General features: G+C 36.2%; 1 protein-coding gene across 7 annotated transcripts in view; it reads left to right on the forward strand.

Moving 5' to 3' along the window:
• Nucleotides 1–23,612, forward strand: part of LOC135213108 (uncharacterized) — a 115,857-nt gene extending 92,245 nt beyond the window's left edge. For 3 of the 7 annotated variants that reach the window (XM_064246986.1, XM_064246987.1, XM_064246989.1), the window contains 10 exons: nt 4,164–4,259; nt 9,951–10,068; nt 10,676–10,747; nt 14,463–14,545; nt 16,111–16,207; nt 18,127–18,183; nt 19,422–19,553; nt 20,587–20,893; nt 21,498–21,706; nt 22,565–23,612. In XM_064246986.1, coding sequence (XP_064103056.1) covers nt 4,164–4,259; nt 9,951–10,068; nt 10,676–10,747; nt 14,463–14,545; nt 16,111–16,207; nt 18,127–18,183; nt 19,422–19,553; nt 20,587–20,893; nt 21,498–21,706; nt 22,565–22,918 — 1,525 coding nt within the window. In that variant the 3' untranslated portion in view covers nt 22,919–23,612. The remainder of the gene's footprint in view (nt 1–4,163; nt 4,260–9,950; nt 10,069–10,675; nt 10,748–14,462; nt 14,546–16,110; nt 16,208–18,126; nt 18,184–19,421; nt 19,554–20,586; nt 20,894–21,497; nt 21,707–22,564) is intronic. The other 4 variants (XM_064246990.1, XM_064246991.1, XM_064246988.1 and 1 more) reach the window with 3 other exon arrangements.
• Nucleotides 23,613–26,215: the final 2,603 nt, after the last annotated feature.

Genomic DNA, 26,215 nt, shown 5'->3' on the forward strand with positions numbered 1-26,215 from the left:
AACAAAGCCGGCTCAATAGTTAGTTTCCTTTTCAGAAAACACAAATATATGTAGTGTTTCTTGTTCAGAGAATCTGGCAAATACCAAGGTTTTCTTAGAGAACGAAATATTGTCATTAATCTTATCTTTTCATAAAATTTCATTTTAGAAAGTCAACTGATATTTGCTAAAAGAGAAATCTTAGGAAATCGGCAGCTGTTACAAAAAGGAAATCTATGTGCGTCTTTCGTCCTGGCTAGAAAAGAAAAGATGAATCCATTATTATTATTATTATTATTATTATTATTATTATTATTATTATTATTATTATTATTATTATTATATTCAAAGACTAAACCCTTACTCATATGGAACAAGGCTGCAGGGGCCACTGAACCGAAATTCAAGCTTCCCAAGAGTATAGAATTTTTATTGAAATATTTCTTGCCGTAAGATCTTACGTCTTATTAATAACCCAGCATTAGCATCAGCGACCTCGGCTGTGTGACGCCACATAATCGCACAATTAATCAGTCTCAAATGAGTGATGTCCTTCATCAGAGACTCAAGTGAGCATTGAGACGCGTCCTTGGCCTTACGTTCCTCGGAGCTTCTTAATCAGATATATAATCCTGACAGTCGATTAAATGGTCAGTGAGCGGCGGTCGATCAGCCCAGCCGCTGTGCGAGAACCTGGTGGTCTGGGGATGATGCAATTTTTCCCGGTCTGGAATCCTCTGAAGAAGTTCTTGAGGCCTTGTCAAGCCTCTTCGTGAAGGCTCCTTGTCTGGGAGTCTGAAGAAGCTCTTGAGGAAGTCTTTTCAAGCCTCTTCATGAAGCCTCCTGGAATCACCCGTTCGTTCGAGGCTTCTCGGTGCGCAGATGGAAGCTATAAGCTGGTAAGAAGTTGGTTTTATTAGGGATGAATTGAAGTAGATTTTTCTCCTCTACTTATAAAGTCTTGTATTCACTTTGGCCTGTTGATGGTAAACTGGGCTGAACTTAGGTAGACTTTTCTGCTCTGTAAAAGTCTTGCATACACTTTTAATTCTTGTATATTGAGACTTTTGTTTCAGTAGCTATTATTTTACCGTGACCCAATTCCTTTAAGGTCTCCCTTTTTTGTTATCTCTAGTTATTATTTGATATACATCAATTTTGCTGAGCTGCATGTTCCCATTCTCTGCACGAGACCAAATCACAACAGGATATTTATCCATCTTTTCATTAATGTAAAACTTTATCTTTATCATATCTACACTTGCGCTTACTTGGGGAGTAAGCCTACAAACTACTTTGTTGTTGACCTTGTTGGGGGCTAGGAAAGGTCTATGATAGAGCATTAAAGGTCTGAAAAAGGTGTTTTGCTTTGAGTTAAATGTACAGGAATTTTAGGATAGGATATTTATGATTTATTTATTACAACGGAAATGTAAAAAATAAATAAAGTGAATATTAAGCAGTACAGAAAAATTATTCCTAATAAAATATAGCGTATTTATTTTCATTTTCGTTAGTGAAACAAGGCTCTGTTTGACCGTAGATTTTAGCACGTTTTATCTTAGCGTTAAAAGTAAGGAATATAACGTTTACAACTTACGCGTGAGGGAAGAATCTTTCACGCGTCCCGAGTAAGCTGAAGGTCGGGTCACGCGCCTTGTTAGCTGTATCTTTATCATATCTATATATTTCTCATGACTCCACTCGCACCCGTAGTAAAAAAAAAAAGTAAAAAAAAATAAAAAAAGCTTTTCAGCAATTTTCCTTTCATTCACATTCAGAGCAATATTTACCTATAGATTTGGTGTTGATATCCCACAATCTGTTTACCTGGGCACTTTCAGCTTCTCTCATTACCCTTGCTTTCACCTCCTGAATCATTTTACCTCCATCTGTTAAATTTGTGGCGATGAATCACACCCCACTCTCTTCATTCCTTGGCCAGCTATAGCTATGTCTTTCCTGATTTAGTTCCTTCGGTTTGTTCTTACCTGGGTTTATATTTCTGACAATATATACGGCACGAAGTTTGAAATAGAATTAGATTTTTTTTTATTTGTGCTTTTATTTTGAGGTCAGTTTTGTTAAATAGAGAAGATTTTTAAGTCTGTTAAATCTCTCTCTCTCTCTCTCTCTCTCTCTCTCTCTCTCTCTCTCTCTCTCTCTCTCTCTTTTAGCAATATTATACAGAAAGAGAAAATGGTACCACAAAGCATCGTCGAAGCATGGAATATAGTTTATTTCTCTCTCTCTCTCTCTCTCTCTCTTTTCTCTCTCTCTCTCTCTCTCTCTCTCTCTCTCATGGTTAACAGCTCTCATTTGCTCTCAGCTATTTCCTTCCATTTTGCCATTCACTCTATCTCTCTCTCTTTCATAAATTACTCCCAACTCGTGGCTGCCTGCCGCCCACCACTCCACTCACGCCCATCTGGTCTGAAGGGAAAAAAAAAAGCCCCCCCCCACACAAAAAAAAAGACACACCAAAAAAACCTTTGAGTGTGAAGTGTGGAAATATGAAAATGATGGAGAATATCAATATGCAAATGCGTCCAACAGACTGGAGGACGCGTCGTTGGCTCCCTTTTGGAAACTAATGACGATTTAATGACGCAGGCCACCACCCCCAACAGACGACGCGAATTGATGGGAGTTGAGTGACTCACTCTGAGAGAGAGAGAGAGAGAGAGAGAGAGAGAGAGAGAGAGAGAGAGAAATCTATATATACACAGATACATGAACTGCATTCATACAAAGAACACAGATAGAGAGAGAGAGAGAGAGGGAGAGAGAGATCCGTTTGTACCAAGATGCATAAACGACATTGGGTTATAAAGCACGAGAGAGAGAGAGAGAGAGAGAGAGAGAGAGAGAGAGAGAGAGAGAGAGAGAGGTAACGGAAAATTGATATTGATATTGATATCCGTTTACGTGGGCCCTGTAGGAGAAGCAAGCAAGCAAGAAGAAGGCGCATCATCGAATGACCGTTACCGGTAACGGCTGGTCTAGTTCGGGTATGCTTTTGATGTTACCGATAAGAATGTTCGATCCCCCCCTAACCCCGCATCCCCGCCTTACACGATGTTGTGATGGGTGTTTGTGTATAAACGTGTTGTTTCGTTGTTTTTAATTTTTTAAAATTTTACGTTTGTGTTCGTTTGAGGTTTGATGCATTAAGAAACAAAGTCACTTGGTGGTGTTAGAAGTAGCAGATTGACTGGCCCCCACATTTTTTTTATTTTTTGCTTTAAGTTATTTATTTATTTGTGTTGCTTTGACGATGGTGATTTCAGCTATCAGATATTCATATCTGTCTTGATAATTAACCTACAGAGCTCCAGTCGTTTCCTAATTGTTACAATAAGTTCAGAGGTACCCCCACGGTAATATCGGAGATACCCCCGCGGTAATATCGGAGATGCCCCCACGGTAATATCGGAGATACCCCCACGGTAATATCGGAGATACCCCCGCGGTAATATCGGAGATACCCCCGCGGTAATATCGGAGATACCCCCGCGGTAATATCGGAGATGCCCCCACGGTAATATCGGAGATGCCCCCACGGTAATATCGGAGATGCCCCCACGGTAATATCGGAGATATCCCCGCGGTAATATCGGAGATGCCCCCACGGTAATATCGGAGATATCCCCACGGTAATTTCGGGGATTCCCCCACGGTAATCACCTGAGGTTCTCATGACAAGGTCGGCATTCTCCGGATACGTTTTGCCAGCTATAATTATGACTACCTATGCATTTTTTAAATGTTTTATTTCACCAGTTACATTTCATGACATTTGGTAGAATTCCTTTAGACAGGATTTTATTTAGTAGAGTTGAATCTAAAAATATGTATGTGATCGGGAAAAAGATTAAATGGTTGCCACTGGAGAAATGATTTTGTTTATTTTTTATTCATAATGACCATAATCTTGTTTGTCCTTCATTTTGTATGTGTCTATATTACGCTGAAAGGGTGTCCCTCCTCAATATATGGAATTTGATATTTTTAAACATTCTGCACTGGAAGGGGGTCCCAGAGCTCAGTCAGACTCTGGTCCATCTCCAGTGACTCTGGTCTGCTCTGTGTCACCTAAGAGCAGACAATGCCATCGCCCTCCCATGTTTCTCTGAACGCTGCTCTAATATGTTTCTCATTGCATGCTACAACAACAACAACAGAGGCCTCAAACACAAGAAGAACGTGGCCCAGAGTTCCTTTGTTGCCCTCAACCCAATCTGTGACAGGGGACAAGTCTTCGTTGACTGTGTCATCGTGTGAGTAAATGGACGGTGGCGTTGCGTTGACGTTGAAACTCTCCCTTTAGATATCCTGTATTTTTTTTATTCAAATGTGACAGATAACTTGCTTGATTTTTTATCTTTGATGTAGCTGTAGGAAGTTGTTGATCTTGGTAGGCGCTACGAGGATTTGCGAGTTCCCTTGGGAATAGATCAGACGAAGATTTCGTTTTGATATAAACCAGAATAGCATCTTCCGTCTCGGGGCAAAGAGTACATGTATATAGTAGATTCACATCAACCCTTACGACGCTCCTCATTGGCTGTTGATAAGCCAATCGCAGGGCTGGAAACTCTCAGTCTCTCGAGAGAATTCACATAGGCAGGATGTACTATGTTCCCACTTTTCCTGAGCGATATGTCTTTCTAAAGCATCCCTCAGGAGAGGTGGAATATACATTCTGCCTATATGAACTCGCGAGAGGAGACAGAATTTCCAGCCATGTCAATGGCTTATCAACAGCCAAGCAGCAGCGTCGTATGGGACTGGCCTAGACATCAAATGCACGGCTGATGTGAATCTACTATAGTATATTGCACTTTTGTTTAGTAATGTGTAACCGTAGTTTGAAATAGTTACGTAAGGCTAATGCGTAGTTATAATGTAAAGGGTACCGTTATGGTATGCATTTGTAAACAGTATACTTTAGATTTTATATTTAATGATTTAGGCGCGTTATATTCATAGCCATTGTTCCTCTGTTCCTACTAGAAGTGAGCTATGTATCTGCTGGGCAGTTATTTATAGTATATTAAACCGCTTATTACCCGATGAATACATGATTCACTGCGTAGGTCAGCGGGGAAAAAGTACCATTCTTTGGTATGTGTCGTATATTGATAGTGTCTCTTCAGAATGATAGTTACCCACCTTCTTTGACTTAAAAGAACCTGGCTTTGAGATTCTTGGCCCATGGAATTTATTCCCTCGAGAAATATAGTAATCTTACAAAAGAACTGTTTGAGGTAGCTCCTCTGTGAAATATGTCTCTCAGAAATTGTATGTTTGGCAACAAATCTCTTGTCAGTGGCTTCTTGTTCACGTGCCTTATCTCCTGGAATAATTCTTGTATCATGCTTCTTAACTTCAAGATAACACAACAGATTATGTGCGCACTTACAGAGAGAGAGAGAGAGAGAGAGAGAGAGAGAGAGAGAGAGAGAGAGAGAGAGAGAGAGAGAGAGAGAGAGAGAGAGAGAGAATTACCGTGTCATCAGGGTCACTGATAAAACAAGTGATAGCAATAAAATTAAAAAGTGCGTGTGTAAAAATTGATAAGGTAGTTGACTGATTAAAAAGTCAAATCTTCACGCTTGAAGGTTAACTAAGCATGACTGCTAACTTCGTCATCATAAAAGAGGAAGCATTAGAATTATTAAGCGAGACTGATGATTTAAGATGCGAGACTGTGATATGAATTATATAGCTGGGAACTGAGAAACTGAACATTTTACTCACCGAATCAAGTGATCAAGTTCTTGGTGCATAGCCCAGTTCAAGTTCAAAAGAGATACCTTCCTTCAGAGTTTAATAGACATGATCTTTCCTCTCAGTGAATCAAGTGACCAAGTTCTTGGTGCATAGCCCAGTCTGGAAGCTACGTTTCTTCATCTGGACTGAAAAACCCAGTATGTTCTCTGTCCAAAAGAGATACCTTCCTTCAGAGTTCTTAATATCATGATCTCTCCTCTCAGTGAATCAAGTGACCAAGTTCTTGGTGCATAGTCCAGTCTGGAAGCTACGTTTCTTCATCTGGACTGGAAATCCAGTGACTGTTCTTTGTCCAAGAGAGGTACCTATCTTCAGAGCTTCTTAATAGTTATGACCTTTCCTCTCAGTGAATCAAGTAACCAAGTTCTGGGTGCATAGTCCAGTATGGAAGCTACGTTTCTTGATCTGGACTGTGAACCCTAGTGACTGTTATCTATTCCAAGAGAGGTACCTATGTTCAGAGCTTCTTAATGTACATGATTCTTCCTCTCAGTGAATCAAGTGACCAAGTTCTTGGTGCATAGTCCAGTCTGGAAGCTACGTTTCTTGATCTGTACTGGAAACTCAGAGGCTGTTATCAGACCAGAAGAAGCATCTTTCTTGAAAGCATGACTTATCTGCTGGAGGAAAGGAGTCAGTCAATCTGTCACCTTCAGGATAAAACTGCTCAAGGGTCTTGGCGAAGAGGGGAAACAAGAATAATGACAAACCTATTGATTACAATGATGAATTATTTCGCCAGAAGCTCCTCTTATCCTCATTATAGAGGCAAAGAGAGTTTCCGGTGAATGACCTGAGTCGTTGATGGGGGGAAGGACTGAGAGAGAGAGAGAGAGAGAGAGAGAGAGAGAGAGATCGTTTGATGGGGGGTAAGGATGAGAGAGAGAGAGAGAGAGAGAGAGAGAGATCAACTCGTATCACAATGCATGATGGCATTTGTTCAGTGTTTAGGTGGGGAAGAGAGAGAGAGAGAGAGAGAGAGAGAGAGAGAGAGAGAGAAGAGAGAGAGAGAGGTTGTCATGACAACCGTTGGAGCTACCCGACCCCAGCCATTGCCCTTTCCTTTCGTCACTCTTCTAGAGAGAGAGAGTGAGAGAGAGTTCCCTCCCCTTTGATAACTCTTCCAGAGAGAGAGAGAGAGAGAGAGAGAGAGAGAGAGGAAGCGAGAGAGAGAGAGAGAGAGAGAGAGTTCCCTCCCTTTTGATAACTCTTCTAGAGAGAGAGAGAGAGAGAGAGAGAGAGGCGAGGGGAATCGGATTTTCATGAGACTTTTGCAATACAGATTTCTGACGCAGAATAACCGCTCTTACTCGCGAACTACTGGACATTTGGTATGCAAACTAGGGCATAATATTACCTGGTGCAATTATGCATTATTTCTGTTCATTACAGCATAATATGTCATTATTACTTTTCAAGTGAATATACTATCCGCGGCTGACCTCTCTCTCTCTCTCTCTCTCTCTCTCTCTCTCTCTCTCTCTCTCTCTCTCTCTCTCAAAAATTTTGATTCCCAAGTCAAACTCAAATATGTTATTGAAGTCTTGGAGAGAAAATTAAAACACTGGAAATGAAAAATCAGATTGACTTACATTTTCATCAGCTTATTTATTATTTTATTCATTTATTTTTCTTTTCACTGATTTCTTCTTTCGGTATGTCCTGTTACCTTCGATTACTTTCAAATGAGCACCATAATTCTTTGGAAGCTTGAATTTCAAGTCAATGGTTCCCGTTGTGGGCTTGTTCCATATGAATTGGGTTCGTCTTGTGACTAATAATAATAATATTAATAATAATAATAATATTATTAATAATAATAATAATAATAATAATAATAATAATAATAATAATAATAATAATAATAATAATAATAATAATAATAATAACAGTAATGGGACTATGGCATCAGAACAGATAGGATGATACGTGCCAATAAACCAGAGGTGACTTTGATTGACAAAATCAAGATGAAAGTACCACTCATTAATGTCGCAATACCTTGGGACACCAGAGTAGAAGAGAAAGAAAGAGAAGGAATTGATAAGTGTCAAGACCTGAGAACAGAAATAAGAAGGATATGAGATATGCCAGTGGAAATTGTATACCCATAATCACGGGGGAACACTAGGCACTATCCCAAGATCCCTGGAAAGGAACCTGGAAAAACTAGATGCCGAAGTAGCTCCAGGACTTATGCAGAAGAGCGTGCTACTAGAAACAGCGAACATAGTGAGAAAAGTGATGGACTCCTAAGGAGGCAGGATGCAACCCGGAACCCCACACTATAAAAACCACCCAGTCGAATAGGATGACTGTGATAGACAAAAAGATAAATAAATAAATAAAAATAAAAAATAAATAATAATAATAATAATAATTATTATTATAGCAATAATAATAATAATACATTGTACATTTTATTATAAACTAATAAATTATTGGTGGAATACTTATTGACATTGGTACATATTTGTAAAATATAATTTGATGATCAATTAATAATAATAATAATAATAATAATAATAATAATAATAATAATAATATAGTGTGCATTTTATTGCAAGCAAATCCATTACTGCTGAAATCCATATGGATTTTAGTGTATATTTATAAAATATTATTTGGCGATCATGAATATTGACTGGAAGAACGACAATCACAAATTCTGCCCGGTTCTTATTGCATAGAGGAAAACATTCTTGCCTGAATTTATCAAGGAAAACAAGGAGAAGAAGTCTCTCATTTTGACGAGTGTCATCTTCAGTGTTTATAAAGTGAAGGAGTAATGCTTCAGTAAGTAAGGAATTCTATCTTTTAATGATAGTAATGAGATATGATAATACCGCACTGTTTTGTATCCGCTTTGGCTAATGGTGTCTCTTGTTTGGTGGCGTCATTTTCCTTACAGTGTTTTTTCTTATGAGTTGTCCTAATGATGGTAAATATTAGTGAGGAATATATATATAATATATATATATTTATATATATACATATATATACATATAAAGTATATATATAAAAATATATATATATATATATATAGTATATATATAAAGGCAGAAGCCACGAAGGAATGTGAAACAGTGGAGTACCGCTGCAAGGCCTTTCGACTCTTGTCCTTTACTAAGCAAGGACAAGAGTCGAAAGGCCTTGCAGAAGTACTCTCATTGTTTCCCTTTCATTTGTGGCTCTTGCCTTTATCTATATATTCCTCGCGTTCCAAATTTTTTGTGATTCAGTTATACATACATATATATATATATATATATATATATACTATATATATATAATATATATATATATATATATAGGTATAAGCCATGAAGGAAAATAAACAATGGAGTTTCTGCAAGATCTTTCGACTCTATGTCCTTTACTCAGCAGATTGTCTGCTGAGTAAAGGACGTAGAGTTGAAAGATCTTGCAGAAACTCCATTGTTTATTTTTCCTTCGTGGCTTATACCTTTATTTATGGATCTATCACGTTCCAAACTTTCGTGATTCAGTTATACTTATATATATATATATATATATATATATATATATATATATATATATATTATATATGTGTGTGTGTGTGTGTGTGTGTGTGTGTGTGTTGTGTTTGTGTAAAGTGAATTAGCTATATTCATGGGAAGAAATTTCATGATTTTGAATTCAAGAAAATCTAATCTTGTATGACCGTAAACGTGCCAATGGACGCTGCTGTCATTTTCTTTATTGTGCTTTTTGCTTAAGTAACAGCATTATAATTATAATATTATGCATTTTTCAACAAATGTAGTTTTCCTTGTGATTTATACTTATGTTACAGTATCATTATAATGAAAATAAAAATTGGGTATGCTGGAAACAGACCCTAATTTCTTTCAAACATGTTTTTTAAAAATAATGGCGAAATTCACAGAATTGATTCTATACAAAATCCTTTCCTCCTTATCTTTTGTGCCAGAAAGACAAATCATAAGGAGAATTGAAGGAATTTTGTATAGAATAAATTCTGTGAATTCTGCCATTATTTTTAACAAAACACGATAATAATACTCATCCTTTCTCTCCAGAGGTATTCACAAATCAGTGAACGCCTGTGTATTCCAACGTGCATTGTGAAGAGTCCTACTTCCTTTTGAGCTGTTTGTGACACTAAACCTCCTATATTTCTTTGTTCGCAGGACGTCAGTGCTGTTCGTTTCGGTGTCCTTCATCATCCTGATGATGATATCCTTAGCCTGGCTCATCTTCTATTACATCCAGAGGTTCCGGTATATTCACGCGAAGGATAGACTGGCGGTGAGTGCGCCCTAACAATAACGATAATCGTATTGTTAGTAGTAATTGGAAAGCTACTTTTTGAAACGCCTCATCCTCTAGTATAATGGTAGTAGCAATTAGAGGGTGATGTGCTTTGTGAACGGCTCGTTCGTTAATAGTAGTAACCTGAGGGACGTTCTTTGAAACGGCTCACCGTATAGTAGCAATGAAGCATGTTGCAGTAGGAATAATAGAGAGGACATATCTTTGAAACTGCTAATGAGAGAGAGAGAGAGAGAGAGAGAGAGAGAGAGAGAGAGAGAGAGAGAGAGAGACTATGATAAAATGATGATATAATTATATTCCATGAAAAAATGGGGATTAAATTATTACCCACCATGATCTTATGTTTATTTTCCCACTGAACTTGAAAATTATTTATTTTTATGCACAAATGTTGCTTATAAATGCTTATATTTGCATATACAGGGTCATCTACAGCCATAGCACTGTATATGCAATGCCATATACTGTGAGTGTAAATGGCACAGTATTTACCAATACTTATGAAGTGCCATCTTCACTCATATTCGCATCTGCCAAACAAACTTTATAATCTCATTTTCCCCCTTTTTTTTTTTTGCAGCGCCATCTGTGCAACGCGGCCAAAAAAGCTCTTTCGAAGATCCCAGTCAGAAATTTGAAATCCGGAGACAAGGTAAATATATTTATAAGCCTTTCAGTCCTTCATTCATCGGGTAGTTCACTTATGAGTGTCGTTACGTAAAACTAGAGGTAAGTAAAGGATCCTGTGATTAGTCTTGATATAATGCCCTACTTCGGTTTTAGTCATATTTTTAGTTTTGAAAAAATTTACTGAGGGTTTAAACTTAATAGAGTTCTGATAAAATTGACTAAGGTTTTATAACCTGAACTTTAGTTTCGATAAAATTTAGTGAGGGTTTAAACTGACATTTAGTTTTGGAAAAATTTACTGAGGTTTTAAACTGGTATTAATTTTAATCAAAATTTACTTAGGTTTGAAATTGATATTTGATTTTGATAAAATTTACTGAGGTTTTAAATTGGTATTTAATCTTGGTAAAATTGACTGCGGTTTTAATCTTAATATAGTTTTGATAAAATGTATTAAGGTTTTAAACTGATATTTAGATTTGATCAAATGAACTGACGTTTTAAACTATTGTGTAGTTTTGAACAAATTTACTGAAGTTTCAAACTGGTATTTTTTTTTTTAATTTACAGAGGTTTTAAACTGAAATTTGTTTTGATAAAATTTACTGAGGTTTTAAACTGGTATTCATTTTAATCAAAATTTACTTAGGTTTTAAATATTTGATTTTGATCAAATTTACTGAGGTTTTAAACTTGTATTTAATTTTGATAAAATACTGAGGTTTTAAACTGACATTTAGTTTTGATAGAATTTACTGAGGTTTTAAACCGGTATTAATTTTAATCAAAATATACTTAGGTTTAAAATTTATATCTGATTTTGATAAAATTTAATGAGGTTTTAAACGGGTATTTAATTTTGATCAGATTTACAGAGGTTTTAAACTGATATTCGATTTTGATAAAATTTACTGAAGTTTTAAATTAATATTTAGTGTTGATAAAATTTACTGAGATTTCAAACTGATATTTGGTTTGATAAAATCTACTGAGGTTTAAACTGATATTTGGTCTTGATGAAATTTACTGGGGTTTTTGACTGATATTAATTTTGATCAAATTTATTGAGGTTTTAAACTGATATTTAGTTTTGATTAAATTTACTGAAGCTTTAAATTTGTTTAGTTTTGATCAAATTTACGAAAGGTTTTTTTTTTTTTATTGCAGTCCTGTATCGTCAACTTTCGATTGACAATATATTTATGAAACAATATTGATAATTTGGAAAAGAGTGTACAGTGCATTTCATCCTATTTTGTTAATTAAGACTGAGCTGTATAGCCTTGCAAGAGTTACGATTTTTGAGGGACCTAATTCATTATAGATATTTATAATATAAGCTAAATATGTCCACATATATTGAAACAAATGCGACCTCGTTAAAATTGACATCTTCGAGACCCAACAAGTTTGAAGTATATGATCGCATGAATAAATAGTTTGATGAGGAAATTGTTGCCTTAGAAGAAGACCTTCGCCAAGAGTAGTAACTCTCCATTTGAACTCGTTCTACTATAACCGTTTCAGCTCATGAATGAGAAGCATCAATTGGTGCCCTCGCAATAAACACACCACGCTTTTGCAAGTGGGTTCGAGCGAAGGCCACTAAAGTCCTCGTCTCTGACACTTGACGTTCGCAACACTTCAAGGTGCCTCTTTTAACTTGAGCAATTTAAACAAAGTGCTAAAGTGCTCCCATCGTGAACTTGATACAATAATGATAGTATTGCCTCGGCAAATCATCTGCAGTTGATCCAGGGCTTAGGTTCTTGGTCATTACTGCAGTTCTGCTACAAAGAACAAGGTCCAGTTTGTAGAAGTAGCATTGTCATTTCTTGAATTTCACCTCAGTGGCCTATATATGGTGGGCTTGTTCCATACGATTGGGGTTCGTCTTCTGAATAATAATAATAATAATAATAATAATAATAATAATAATAATAATAATAATAATAACAACAACATACAAAAAGGCAAAGTAACGCGAACTGAAGGGATAAAGCTACCAGATGGGAGCAGCATCAAACACATAGATGAGACTGGATACAAATACCTGGGAATAATGGAAGGAGGGGATATAAAACACCAAGAGATGAAGGAAACGATCAGGAAAGAATATATGCAGAGACTCAAGGCGATACTCAAGTCAAAACTCAACGGCGGAAATATGATAAAAGCCATAAACACATGGGCAGTGCCAGTAATCAGATACAGCGCAGGAATAGTGGAATGGACGAAGGCAGAACTCCGCAGCATAGATCAGGAAACCAGGAAACATATGACAATACACAAAGCACTACACCCAAGAGCAAATACGGACAGACTATACATAACACGAAAGGAAGGAGGGAGAGGACTACTAAGTATAGAGGACTGCGTCAACATCGAGAAGAGAGCACTGGGGCAATATCTGAAAACCAGTGAAGATGAGTGGCTAAAGAGTGCATGGGAAGAAGAACTAATAAAAGTAGACGAAGACCCAGAAATATACAGAGACAGGACAATGACAAACAGAACAAAGGAATGGCACAACAAACCAATGCACGGACAATACATGAGACAGACTAAAGAACTAGCCAGCGATGACACATGGCAATGGCTACAGAGGGGAGAGCTCAAGAAGGAAACTGAAGGAATGATAACAGCGACACAAGATAAGGCCCTAAGAATTAGATATGTTCAAAGAACGACAGACGGAAATAACATCTCTCCCGTCTCCCATATGTAGGAAGTACAATACGAAAAATGAAACCATAAACCACATAGCAAGCGAATGCCCGGTACTTGCACAGAACCAGTACAAAAAGAGGCATGATTCAGTGGCAAAAGCCCTCCACTGGAGCCTGTGCAAGAAACATCAGCTACCTTGCAGTAATAAGTGGTACGAGTACCAACCTGAAGGAGTGATAGAAAACGATCAGGCAAAGATCCTCTGGGACTATGGTATCAGAACAGGTAGGGTGATACGTGCAAAATAGACCAGACGTGACGTTGATTGACAAAGTCAAGAAGAAAGTATCACTCATGCCGCAATACCATGGGACACCAGAGTTGAAGAGAAAGAGAGAGAAAAAATGGATAAGTATCAAGATCTGAAAATAGAAATAAGAAGGATATGGGATATGCCAGTGGAAATTGTACCCATAATCATAGGAGCACTAGGCACGATCCCAAGATCCCTGAAAAGGAATCTAGAAAAACTAGAGGCTGAAGTAGCTCCAGGACTCATGCAGAAGAGTGTGAACGGCGCACATAGTAAAAAAAGTGATGGACTCCTAAAGAGGCAGGATGCAACCCGGAACCCCACACTATGAATACCACCCAGTCGAATTGGAGGACTGTGATAGAGCAAAAAAAAAAAATAATAATAATAATAATAATAATAATAATAATAATAATAATAATAATAATAATAATAATAATAATAATAATAAAGCCAGCATTGGAATTAGATCTGATTTCAGTTTCTCTTGAGGGAGGAAAAGTATGCCTTTTCAAAATTACCCCTGTGACGTAATATTTCTGTCGTATCGACGGCGTGTCAATAATCTCGTCGTGGCCACGCCAGTAAGATTTAACCAATCAATCAATGACATAGACAATGATCTGGAAAGGTCAGTTGGAAAATGGTGTTTGTTTGTCTTGATCCATTAAAGAAAAAAAAATAGCAGGACAACTGGTTGTTTACAAATCTCAGACTGTTTTATTTTTTTATTTATTTTTTTTTTCCTTCGCAGGAGGTAACGGGTGACAATGAGTGCTGCGCGATTTGCATCGAGCCCTACCAAGTCTCCGACACCATCCGTATTCTGCCGTGCAGGTGGGTTGAGAGAGAGAGAGAGAGAGAGAGAGCGAGAGCTGCACTATTGCATCGTCTGGATTTTTTAAAGAAAAAAAAGTCAATTCCTGACACTTCATAATTCAGTTAAAATTTATGAATATGAAGGTTCAAGGAGAGAGAGAGAGAGAGAGAGAGAGAGAGAGAGAGCGAGAGAGAGAGAGAGAGAGAGAGAGAGAGAAGAGAGAGAGATGCACTATAGCATCAGCAGAAGAATTTTTATAAAGAAAAATGTCGACTCTTCACACTTTCTTACTTGAATTAAAACATTTAATTCAATTGTATCTATATATATAATATATTATATATATAATAATATAATTATAATGAATATAATATATATATATATAGATATATATATATATATATCATATATATATATATTTCATGTTTTTCTCCCTTTATGAAAAAGCACCAGATAAACGAGGGGAAAAAAATCCTTTCGCTGACAGTTTTTTTTAATTAATAAAGTCTCCAGTTTTAATTTCAATCTAGCGAGTGTTTCATTTCCTTGTTGCACCAGTCAGCCCGATGGGAGGAAATTGTTTGTCAAATTGTAGCGTTATTATGTTAAAGTCTTTTGCCTTTTGTTATGTTAATGGTCATCTTTTTGCCTTTATCTGTCTTTGATTAAATGTATGGTACCAGGCGTCACAATTACCAGGGTCACTGGAATTGCACGTTTCTTTGTCACGTGTCCATTAAACGTTTCTTTGTCACGTGTCCATTAAACGTTTCTTTGTCACGTATCAATTACACGGTTTTGGTCACGACAACTGAACGTTTGTCTGTCACGTGTCAAACGTTTCTGGGTCACGTTCCAATTATGCGTTTGTTTGTCATGTGTCAATTGAACGTTTGTGTGTCATGTTTCCGTGTCACTTGTCAATTGAACTTTGATTTTCATGTGTCAATGAGATGTTTCTTTGTCCCGTGCCAATTAAACGTTTGTTTGCCATGTGTCAAGTGAACCGTTGTTTGCCACGTTTCTGTGTCACATGTCAATTATACGTTTGTTTTTCACGTGTCAATTAGACATTTCCTTGCTACGTGTCAATTGAACGTTAGATTGTCATATGTCAATTAAACATTTGTTTGTCACATTTCTGTGTCACATTTAAATTAAATGTTTATGTGTCACATTTCTGTCACATGTTAATTAAACGTTTGTTTGTCCCATTTCTGTCACATGTCAATTTAACGTTTGTTTGTCACATTTGTGTGTCACATGTCAATTAAACGTTTGTTTGTCACATGTCAATAAAAGCGTTTGTTTTTTTGTCACATTTGTGTGTCACATGTCAATTAAACGTTTGTCACACTTCTGTGTCACATGTCAATTAAACGTTTGTTTGTCCCATTTCTGTCACATGTCAATTAAACGTTTGTTTGTCTCATGTCAGTGTAACATTTATCTACCACGTTCAAATAAGTGCTTGATTTTCACGTGAGTACGTGTGCGTATAGTAGATCCTCCATGTGTAACGTGTCAATATCATCAAAAAGTTATATCCTCTCTCTTACTCTCTCTCTGTTCCACGTTCCAGGCATCAGTTCCACAAGTACTGCGTCGATCCATGGCTGCTGGAACATCGTACCTGCCCAATGTGTAAAATGGACATCCTGAAGTTCTACGGATACGTCGTAAGTGCCAAAGTGTCATATTTGATGCACGTTGAAGTTTGTTGTGCCTTATGTGTGTGTCACTTCTGCCCTCGTGACCTCAAGAGTTGCAGTGCATTACGAGCCTAAAATAATTCTCTTTCTGTTTTTTAATAAATTACTGACATTTTTTATCTATTCATTTGTTTATTTGTTGGTTTATCTTGGTTTTTTGATAAGCGATCTCCTCTTTGTGTATTTCCTGTAATCTGTAACTTACTTTCAAATGAATGCCATAATACTCTTGGAGAGCTCGAATTTCAAGTCATTGGCCCCTGTAGGCCCCTTCTATATGGATAGGATTCATCTTCTGAATAATAATAATAATAATAATAATAATAATAATAATAATAATAATAATAATAATAATAATATTCTTTGGAAGCTCGAATTTCAAGTCAGTGACCCCAGTAGGTTTGTTCCATATGGATATAGGGCTTCGTCTTCTGAATATAATAGCAATAAAAAAAATTGTTCACGTGTCTTATTACATAAATGGACTTGCTTCTGTGTAACGATATAAGTCATGCTATCTCTGTTATGTAGACTTTTTTATCGCTTACTTTCTCTGTGTTTCCATAATACCTAATAGCTGATTCTCATACCTGACTTACCTTCCCTTCATCTCTCATTAACAATTTTACTCCAGGTGAAGGATTGAAAGAGAGAGAGAGAGAGAGGTGTTATTCAGGTTATATACAAGACTTATTAGCTACTTCACTGAAGAAGACCACAGGGTGTCAAAGTTATTCACTGTTGAAATGTTTGACGGCATTCGAAGTAAAACATCACTGAATATATTAACTGAACTGAAAAGCATTTCAAAATATATTAACTAAAATCTCTGTCACATGTTAAATACAACAGTGAACGTATTAACTGAACTGAAAAGCATTTCAAAATATATTAACTAAAATCTCTGTCACATGTTAAATACATCAATGAAGGTATTAACTGAACTAAAAAGCATTTCAAAATTTGCGGTATTGAATATATTAACTTCAATCTCTGTCACATTTTAAATACATCAATGAATATAGTTACTGAATTGAGAACCACTTAGAGATTCTCAGTGTTAAATATATTAACTTCAGTCTTTGTCGCATTTTAAAGGCATCGATGAATATATTTATTGAATTGAGAACCACTTAGAAATTCGAAAAGCATTGCAAAATTCACAGTATTGAAAATATTAACTTAAATCCCTGTCACATTTTAAATACATCAATGAATATAGTTACTGCATTGCGAAGCATTTCAAAATTTACAGTATATTAACTTCAATCATTGTCACATTTTAAATATATCAATGAATACATTTACTGCATTGAAAAGTATTGCAAAATTCTCAGTAATAAAAATATTAACTTAAATCTCTGTCATATGTTAAATACATCACTGAATATATTTACTGAATATAAAAGCGTTTCAAAATTCACGGTATTAAATATATTAGCTTAAATCTGTGTCACATTTAAATACATCAGTGAATAAATTTACTAAAATGAAAAGCATTTCAAAATTCACATTATTAAATATATTATCTTAAACTCTGTCACCTGATAAAATACGTACATCAATGAATATTTTTACTCACTGGAGAACCATTTAAAATTTCACAGGAATAAATGAAAATAATTTCAATCTTGTGCCTTTTACAACTAATTCGAAAAAAATCACACTTAGAAAATAGTCCAATTACATAATAAACAGTAAAATTCCCTCCTTAAAAAAAAAAGTAAAACTGTGATCTTTTACAAAAGGTTCGAAAATACCATATTTACAAAAGCTTGTGTTTCTAAAAATATATTAGTAAACATAACTTCTTAAGCATGTTGTTTTAATATATGCAAATGAGGGACAAACTAATACACTTATAGATGTCCTTCTTTTAACCGCAGTTTTCTGGTAGTACTGAGACAGTGTTACCAATGGACGAAGTTGTCTTTGAAATAACAGTAGGCCTAATATTTCTCGTTTTAGTATTGATCCTCATACCGCAGAAGTATATACATACACATAACAGTAGGCCTAATGTATCTTTTTTAGTATTGACTTCCATACCACAGAAGTACGTATATACATACACACAACAGTAGGTCTAATGTATCTTTTTTAGTATTGATTTCCATACTGCAAAGTATATAATATATATATATATATATATATATATATATATATATATATATATATATATATATATATATATATATATATATATATATATACAGTAGGTCTAACATTTCTCCTCTTAGTATTGAGTCTCGTACTGCAAAGATAATGTTTCGCTTTGATAGAATTGCAGATGATGAATTGATCTCTTGGTATTCGTAATTAGCATTAACAGTTAGCTGTTTAAAGGATGTAATTGAATAAAATCAGGTTAATCAATGCTTTATATATCTTTTCCTCATTAACCATAGGCTTAATAGTCTTTAAATTATTATACATTCCTGCCTGCCACCCTAGTATTCCTAGGTGCCAGAGAAACATTAACCTATAGAATACACCCTAGTAATCTAGGAGCAAAGCTTGATGCTAGAGGAACATTAACAAATAGACTAGACTCTAATAATCTTGAAGTAAAGCTTTCTAGAGAAACGTATCTAGAAAGCAAATCATCGGCTACATGAGCTTACTAGCCTACACTCCACTTTGAAAACGAGCTATAGAACTGTAGATTCTAGCTGGAAATTCCCGGAAGTATATATATATAGATGGTGAAAGGGCTTAGTTATTCATTGTTTAGTTGTATGTAATTATTTTGCTCTTTTCTTTCCTTTATTCATTCATTATTCATCCAGTTGTCTAAAGGGAATTCAATTTCTTTGTAGATTATACTAGATTTGTACTAGATTAGTGAATGAGGTCCCCTTTTTAGCTTAACCGATCTTACAGGATAATGTGATTATTTATCCTTTCACTTATTGAAATGTTGTCTATCTTGTCCCAGTGTTTATGTTTTGCCACCATTAATTTTGGTATCATCAGTTTCTCCCACAAAATACTGTCTTGGAGTACTTCTAATATATCCTCTTCTCTCCTTTATTTCCTGTGGTCATACCTTCTTAGGAAATTTAATTTTGGTACAAAACGAACATCCCATTTAAGAGTACAACTCCTCTTTTGTTCTTAAGTTGGACTCCAGACCCCGTCCCTTACTTCAGGAAACTAATAAACAAATATACATCCGCAGCTAAGCGACAGCGAGGAGAGCGTCCTGCAGCTAGATGTGGCGGAGGATACCTCTGGTGCAGACATAGAGGCTCAAGATCCTTTGCCGCCTCCTCCTTCCTCTGCAAATGCTAGAGGTAGCAGCATTTCGCAGGTGGGTTTGGGGTCCTTTTTACATAGAAATCTTGCTGATGAAGTTTGAGTCCTTGAAACTTTCTGGTAACTACTATTTAACAAGAGGTCCCAGCCTTCTTTCCAGTGTTAGCTAATTATTTGTGATTCCATGAAGCGAAAAACTGAGAATGAAATTATGAAAGCTAGTATTGTATTCTCTTGGGTCCCAGATACATATGAGAGGATGACTCAACTCACACTTTCCTATACACTTTCCTTTCATTGGCTTGTAAATGTTTTCAGTTACACAGCAGTGATGACTGATAACCTTTTCATTTATAACTTTTGAAATTCTTCATGTGGGACATAATAGATTACCCATAGGTAGAAAAAAATGTTTAAAAATACCACTTGACAATATACAATAGTATAATATACTACTCATGTTCTCCATATTAGTATATATGAGCTAGAACTATACAGTATGGTAGTGTATACTATATGGCAATTACAGTCCACAAATTAGATGCAAGTTGACAAAGTATAAATTCTTTAGGCTTTGTATATAATTTAAAAGATTGTATTCATCATTTTTGTCATTTCAAAGTACTTTTGATGATTGAACAAGAAAAAGAAATATATAAGAAACATTAAAAGTTCCTTCAACATATGCCATAACAGGAGTTCAAAATATCTCTCAAGTGACTTATACCAAAAGGAGAATGGGTTTTAGTACATTATTGTAATTTTAATAATTATTTTCCCATTGATACTAGTTTACAGTATGCTGTTTGTATTTGTGGGGAGGATAGGAACTATGTTTATCACAAAGTTTAATATGTGTTTTGTTAAAATTTAACACACTGCTCATAGATTGTGATATCAGTCATCACTGCACACAAAAACCTCCCACATGTGAATGAACAAACAGTGGTAAACTGCAATACATCCCTCTACATCTACTTGGAAGCTGTGCCCAGTACAAACATTGTACACGTACACTACAGGATTCATTAAACAACCGCACACAACAGTTGTGTTTTAAGACCCCAATCTTCCTCCACCTGTTGTAGGTTATGGTTGTACCCAGACCTGAGCCTGCTGGCACTGACGCATCTTGTGGCGACGGCTGGTCAGAATCGCCCGTTCCAGACACCCCAATCTCTCCGGTCCATCAGCCAACAAGCACTGCTGTTTCTGCTTCTGTTCCAAGCAGTGCTGCTGCCTGTTCGGTGCTGCGTTCTGTGATTGACTCAGCCAAAACACGAGTTAGTCACTCAGGAAGAGTGTCTCATCATTCTAGTCAAACTACTCCTCTTTCATCAGCAAAATCACAACAGTCAGCTTCTCGGGCCATTATGTCACCTCTCCCTGAGATAGGTGTGTCTGTGTTGTTGGAGTAGATGTAGAGAAATGCTCTTGAAATCAGAAACTATTTATTGATGCACATCAGTAGAAGTGACAAAGCACTGTACTTGGGTGCCAAGGAAGAGGATACAGTACTTGGACTGTTCATCTTCTTTCTAAAATGCCCTAGAGGGAAGAGAGGATTAATATCCCTTCTATGCATTCTTCTGTTTTATATGCTTATCTTCTGTATAATTATTTCTTCTCTGAGATTTTCAATTGATGGTAGTCATAGAATTACATTCTGATTCCTTACTTGTCCCATAGTTCAAGTAATCATATCTGTAAGTTGAATCAGATTAGATCTGTTTGTTAAAAGAAAAATACTTGGATAAAAGGCAGTTTTGTGTCTAGTCTTGTCAATCAGATTCATGAAACTATTGATTTACCAAGTTACTAGATACTGTTCTGATAAATGAAAATTTGATATTCAATAGTATTTTCTTTCAATGTAGCAAAGTTGTTCATGTCAGGGTGTATGTATGCATTCTGAGGTACTCTCTTTAAAAACCTCAACTTCCTACTTCCTCCTTTATCAGATGTATTCAGTTTGTATTTCATTTAATTTATCTTCCAGATGTGTGTGTAGGGGAACAATGTCCAGCCGATACTTGCGTCCAGATCCCAGAGAGGCACGACAACATGGAAATCTCGTCGGTTTGCTCCGATGACTATGGTGACTCCAGAAGTGTCGAGGATGTGATGGGCCTTTCCTTCTTGGCCTCTGCTGTTCATGGTGAACACAGCAGCAGTGCCACCTGTAGATCAGTTTTGATACCGTGTGAGGTGAGTTGTGCAATAGAATGGAAACGGAGGATGCATCATGCAGGCTGCCAACAGGGCAGGATTTCTTGTCTTGGTATAGTGGTATTTTAACCAGTCAAGAACAAGACTATAGTAGCCTCTGCTAAGAATCCGCTCTTTGGGACTGCTGGCACCTATCCACAGACAATGCATATGAATTACAATATCTGGCTGGTGGTGAACATTATAAGCTTCAGCTAATGAGGATTAATCTCAATTATAGTATTGGTTACTCCAAAATGACAGACTTTAGCTCTGGAGCAGGTGGGAGCTTATCTCTCAATAATCAGATGAGGCTGGAAAAAAAACATGCACTAATTACGTAGTTTCTTTACTACTGTAACTGAGTTTCTCAAATTATTTAATTCATGTAGTAACAGCTGTAGAGATTAATTTTAGCGCAGGGATAAAAATTCAAAATTACCCTTACAAAAGCTAGAATGTCATGGAAAGCTACTTTCAGAAGGCATGTGCCATCACAGACATTTGTAATTTCCAGTGACTCTTGGGTGTGCTGTCGAGGCCCTTCAGAAGTAATGTCCAAAAAATTTCAATGCAAAACTTTAAAATTACATTTACTATTCCCTCTGTAATCTTTTAGATGAACACCATATTCTCTGGAAGTTTGAATTTCAGGTTAATGGCCCCTGTAGGGTTGTTTCAAAGGAATAGGGGTTTATCTACTAAATAGTAATAATAATGATTATAATAATATAACAGTAGATTTTCTAGATTTAGTAACTATTCTCCCATCAGTAGAGACCTCAGAGTTACCCTTTCTGTAGCCACCCGGACAAAGTGAACACAATAATTCCCTTTTTCTGCAAATGTTTGTTCCAGGACTCAGCAATCACTCCCCTGCAGCCTCCTTCCGTCCCACCAAGTGCCGACACGAGGGTGTCATCCGCAGAGTCATCTTCTTCCTCCTCCTGCAAGGAAGATGCCCTGCAGCAGCTGCAGCAGAGGTCAAGCAGCAGTGGCCGCTCGAGGTCCCTCTCCAGGAAGAGGTCGTCTAGATTCAGGACGCGGTCGGCTTCAAAGAGGAGATCGGCTTCGCACGCTAGGTCGTCGTCCTCCAGGGGGAGCAGGTCAGCCACAAGGCAGAACTCTTCATCTCACTCTGGGGCATCTGCCAGGAATTCAAGAGGGTATTCTCGTCCTTCCAGTCACGTCATCAGTGTGTCACACGTTTAATGTCATGATTAGATAAGCATTAAGGAGGATAAGTGTTAAGAAGTACTCTCGTTGATTGCAGGGATCATACTACTACCCCTAGAGGTGTCATTGTCTGTGATTGAATTACTTGTGACAACTTAGGTTTATAAGGATCTTGTGTAACTCAGAGTTACTATAGCCATAATTGTTATTAAGGCGTAGTCTATATGACCACTGTGAGATTTATTGTTACGTGCAGTTCACAATTGGAAATTTTTAAGAAAACAAACTTACAAGTGAGCTAGTTACAGCAGCCTCCCTCCTGAGGTTGTTCAAATCGACTCACTTTTTGTGATTCAGACTTTAGAATAATCCAGAGACAATGGGAAGGTATGAATTATTGAAAACAATCCATTAAAAAATCATCAGGTAATATTGTGATATATGTACTTTCTTTACTGAAGTGACTTAATTATTTCTTTTGTAGCTGCTAGTACAGTATTTAAGAAGCTTTTTCATTTGGAGCTATGAATACTATATTAGACCCTCCAAAATACGTTTTGATTTCAGGTGTGCGAAGCGAGTGCATCTTACCGTATGTTGTAAATTGCTCAATGATACACTTCGTGATGTAGAGTCAGTGTAGAAAGTGGTGTTATTACCCCAAAGAGTAGCTTTATTTCACGAAGAAGTGGTTTGGTGACTTTGTGTGAAGAGTAGGGCAAGAGGAAAGTGATATACTGAGGAAATGAACAGTTAGAATTACCATTTTGTTACTAGCAAAATTGCAGCGTATTGTACTTTTGATTCATGAACCTTTTGTTTCTTTCTATGGGACCAAATTTTGAGTGATTACCTTTCCAAACGTGGTCACATTTCTTTCTGCATTCCCATGAATGCAATATCTTTGTTTCATGTGCAACTGTGATCATCACCTTGCTAGGTTATACAGAAAAAGTATGCAGGAGATTCACTCACAGCAAAATATCATTCACAATCTTGTGAAACCATGAGGAAGCTTATTATTAGTTGATCAGACTTGGCCATTGAGGCCATTATTCCAGAATTCCTAGTTTGTTTCAATGACAATTGTCAGTACATTTAATTACTGCACTGTCAGTATAACCAATGAAAAGGTGAGGAATATTGACTATTGTTATGTTTGAGTTTTTCAGTCTCGAAATACCATACGTAAGGAAATGGATTGTTACCTATGCAGGTCTGTAAACAGAACGAACCTTAAGAAAGTTGATATACAGTACTGCAAATCTGTTTTGAAAATGTACTGTCAGCTATTAGCAATATTGTATCTATTTTTCCATGTACATTCACAGGCTGACCTGTCTAAAATGTTTCAAATGACCAACCAATTAAAGGATCAATATTAAAAAAGTATTGAAATTTATTGATTCCGTAGGGGATGCGAACTAAATTATAGTTGTGTATTTCTCAAAAAGTCCAGAAATTTATCATAACTACACAAGGCACAAACCAAAATATGGCATACTGTATTTCTCACAAGCAGTGTAACTGTAACTCAGCCAAGTTCTTCGTTTTAGGGGAATCAATAAATGTATTGTGAGAATATTTCTGCAGCCAGTGGTTGAAACTGGAATAGCATACTATGCCTTGTAATAGATTGGATATGTAAATGAATCAACTAGAACTAAATTGGGTCTGTCATAGAAGGGATGTCATCATATAGTGACTGACATAGCAGTTTAAAATCCAATTAGTTTCCAAGACTGAATTAATTGACTGTATACATGTACTTATTTCAGAGCAACATACTGTACTTTTATAAGAGTACATACTTATGCAAAGCATTTATTATTCTTTTTTATTTGGTATAATATTGCACTTGTTATGCTTGTTTTTTAATTATGTCATTTGAAACGTTTCAGATCCTTAAAAATTCACTGTTAAACCTACAACCTATCTTTATTTTTCTAGTTATAGAAGTGATTCCCAACATTTTATAACTGAATATTGGCGGTAAAAGATTCTGTAAACTCATTTCTGTTCTGTTACTGATCTGCTTACAAGGTACAGTCATAATTTTAGTTTTTTATATATTCTTCAAACCCATTTCATACACACAGATCATAAATTTGAAACTTTAAAGTGTGACATCCGACTACTGTAAACAAATTATTTAAAATTTGACAACTTAAAGGGACTGTCTATTTCAGATGCATATGAGAAAGTTACATATTAAAAGTGGAGTTCATAAGTGGATTCTGTTTAACAGTTATTGTTTTTTGTAAGTTGGTTCACACGTGCCAAAAGATTTAATGAAGTTTCCAAAACTGCTGAAGATTTAACAGGATACCTTTCTCAGCACTGACAATCTAAGTTAGCAACAAGGTTTGTCCAGAAGTTGGCCAGATAGAAGCAACAAAAAGAACCTGTTAATGTGTGTTTTGTTATGCTTGGAGAATGTCAAATCCTATTTCAAATCCTATTAAATAGCAAGGCTAGAGTATCTAGGTTAAAAATTAAGGGCAGAGTTTGAAGTGGATACACATAGTGCATTGCTTAGTGGTAGTGTATAGTATTTGCTAGAAAGGTGCGGTAATGGCAAATATCAGTCTTGATTCTTGGTGATATGGAGTATGATTAATTGTCAGTCAGTAATGCCTGTTTGAGAAGCCACTTTCATATAGAGAGAAAATGTAGAGAGGGACGAAATACCAAGCCTTAGTACTTAACATCTTAATGAAATTACCTTGTAATATTCACTAATATTTATTGAGTCTACAGTAGAATTTCTTGAGTGCAAGGTATCTTCAGTACATGAATGTGTGAGTGTTCATATACATCTCTCTCTCTCTCTATCTCTCTCTAGTATACCCTTCTGTATTTTATTACTTAACATGTTGGATAATAGTTTTCACTCAAATACATTCTGTTGGTTGAAACTCTCTCTCTCTCTCTCCTCTCTCTCTCCTCTCTCTTCTTCTCTCTCTCTCTCTTCTCTCTCCTCTCTCGCTCTCTCTCTCTCTCTCTCCTCTCTCTCTCTCTCTCTCTCTCTCTCTCTCTCTCTCTCTCTCTCCCCGTCTGCATTGTATTACTGAAAAATGTTGGATAAAAATAGTTTTCACTCTAATGTCTTGATGCAAGCAAAGTGCTCTGTTATCTGAATTATGTGTTAGCAATGTCAGTGTATGAAATCACTCAGAAACTGAAACGTTTTTTTGCAAAAGGCCAATTTGTAAGAAAATATTAAATATTTTGTAAATTTATTTTACGTAGCCGAATGGAAGAGAATTTTATTATTTGAGAGTGAAAACTAGTTGAGTGATTACAGCATGAGCGCAAGGCGTTCTGAAATCA

The sequence above is a fragment of the Macrobrachium nipponense genome, chromosome 42 (assembly GCF_015104395.2).
Source record: "Macrobrachium nipponense isolate FS-2020 chromosome 42, ASM1510439v2, whole genome shotgun sequence".
In the NCBI taxonomy this organism is placed as follows: Eukaryota; Metazoa; Arthropoda; class Malacostraca; order Decapoda; family Palaemonidae; genus Macrobrachium; species Macrobrachium nipponense.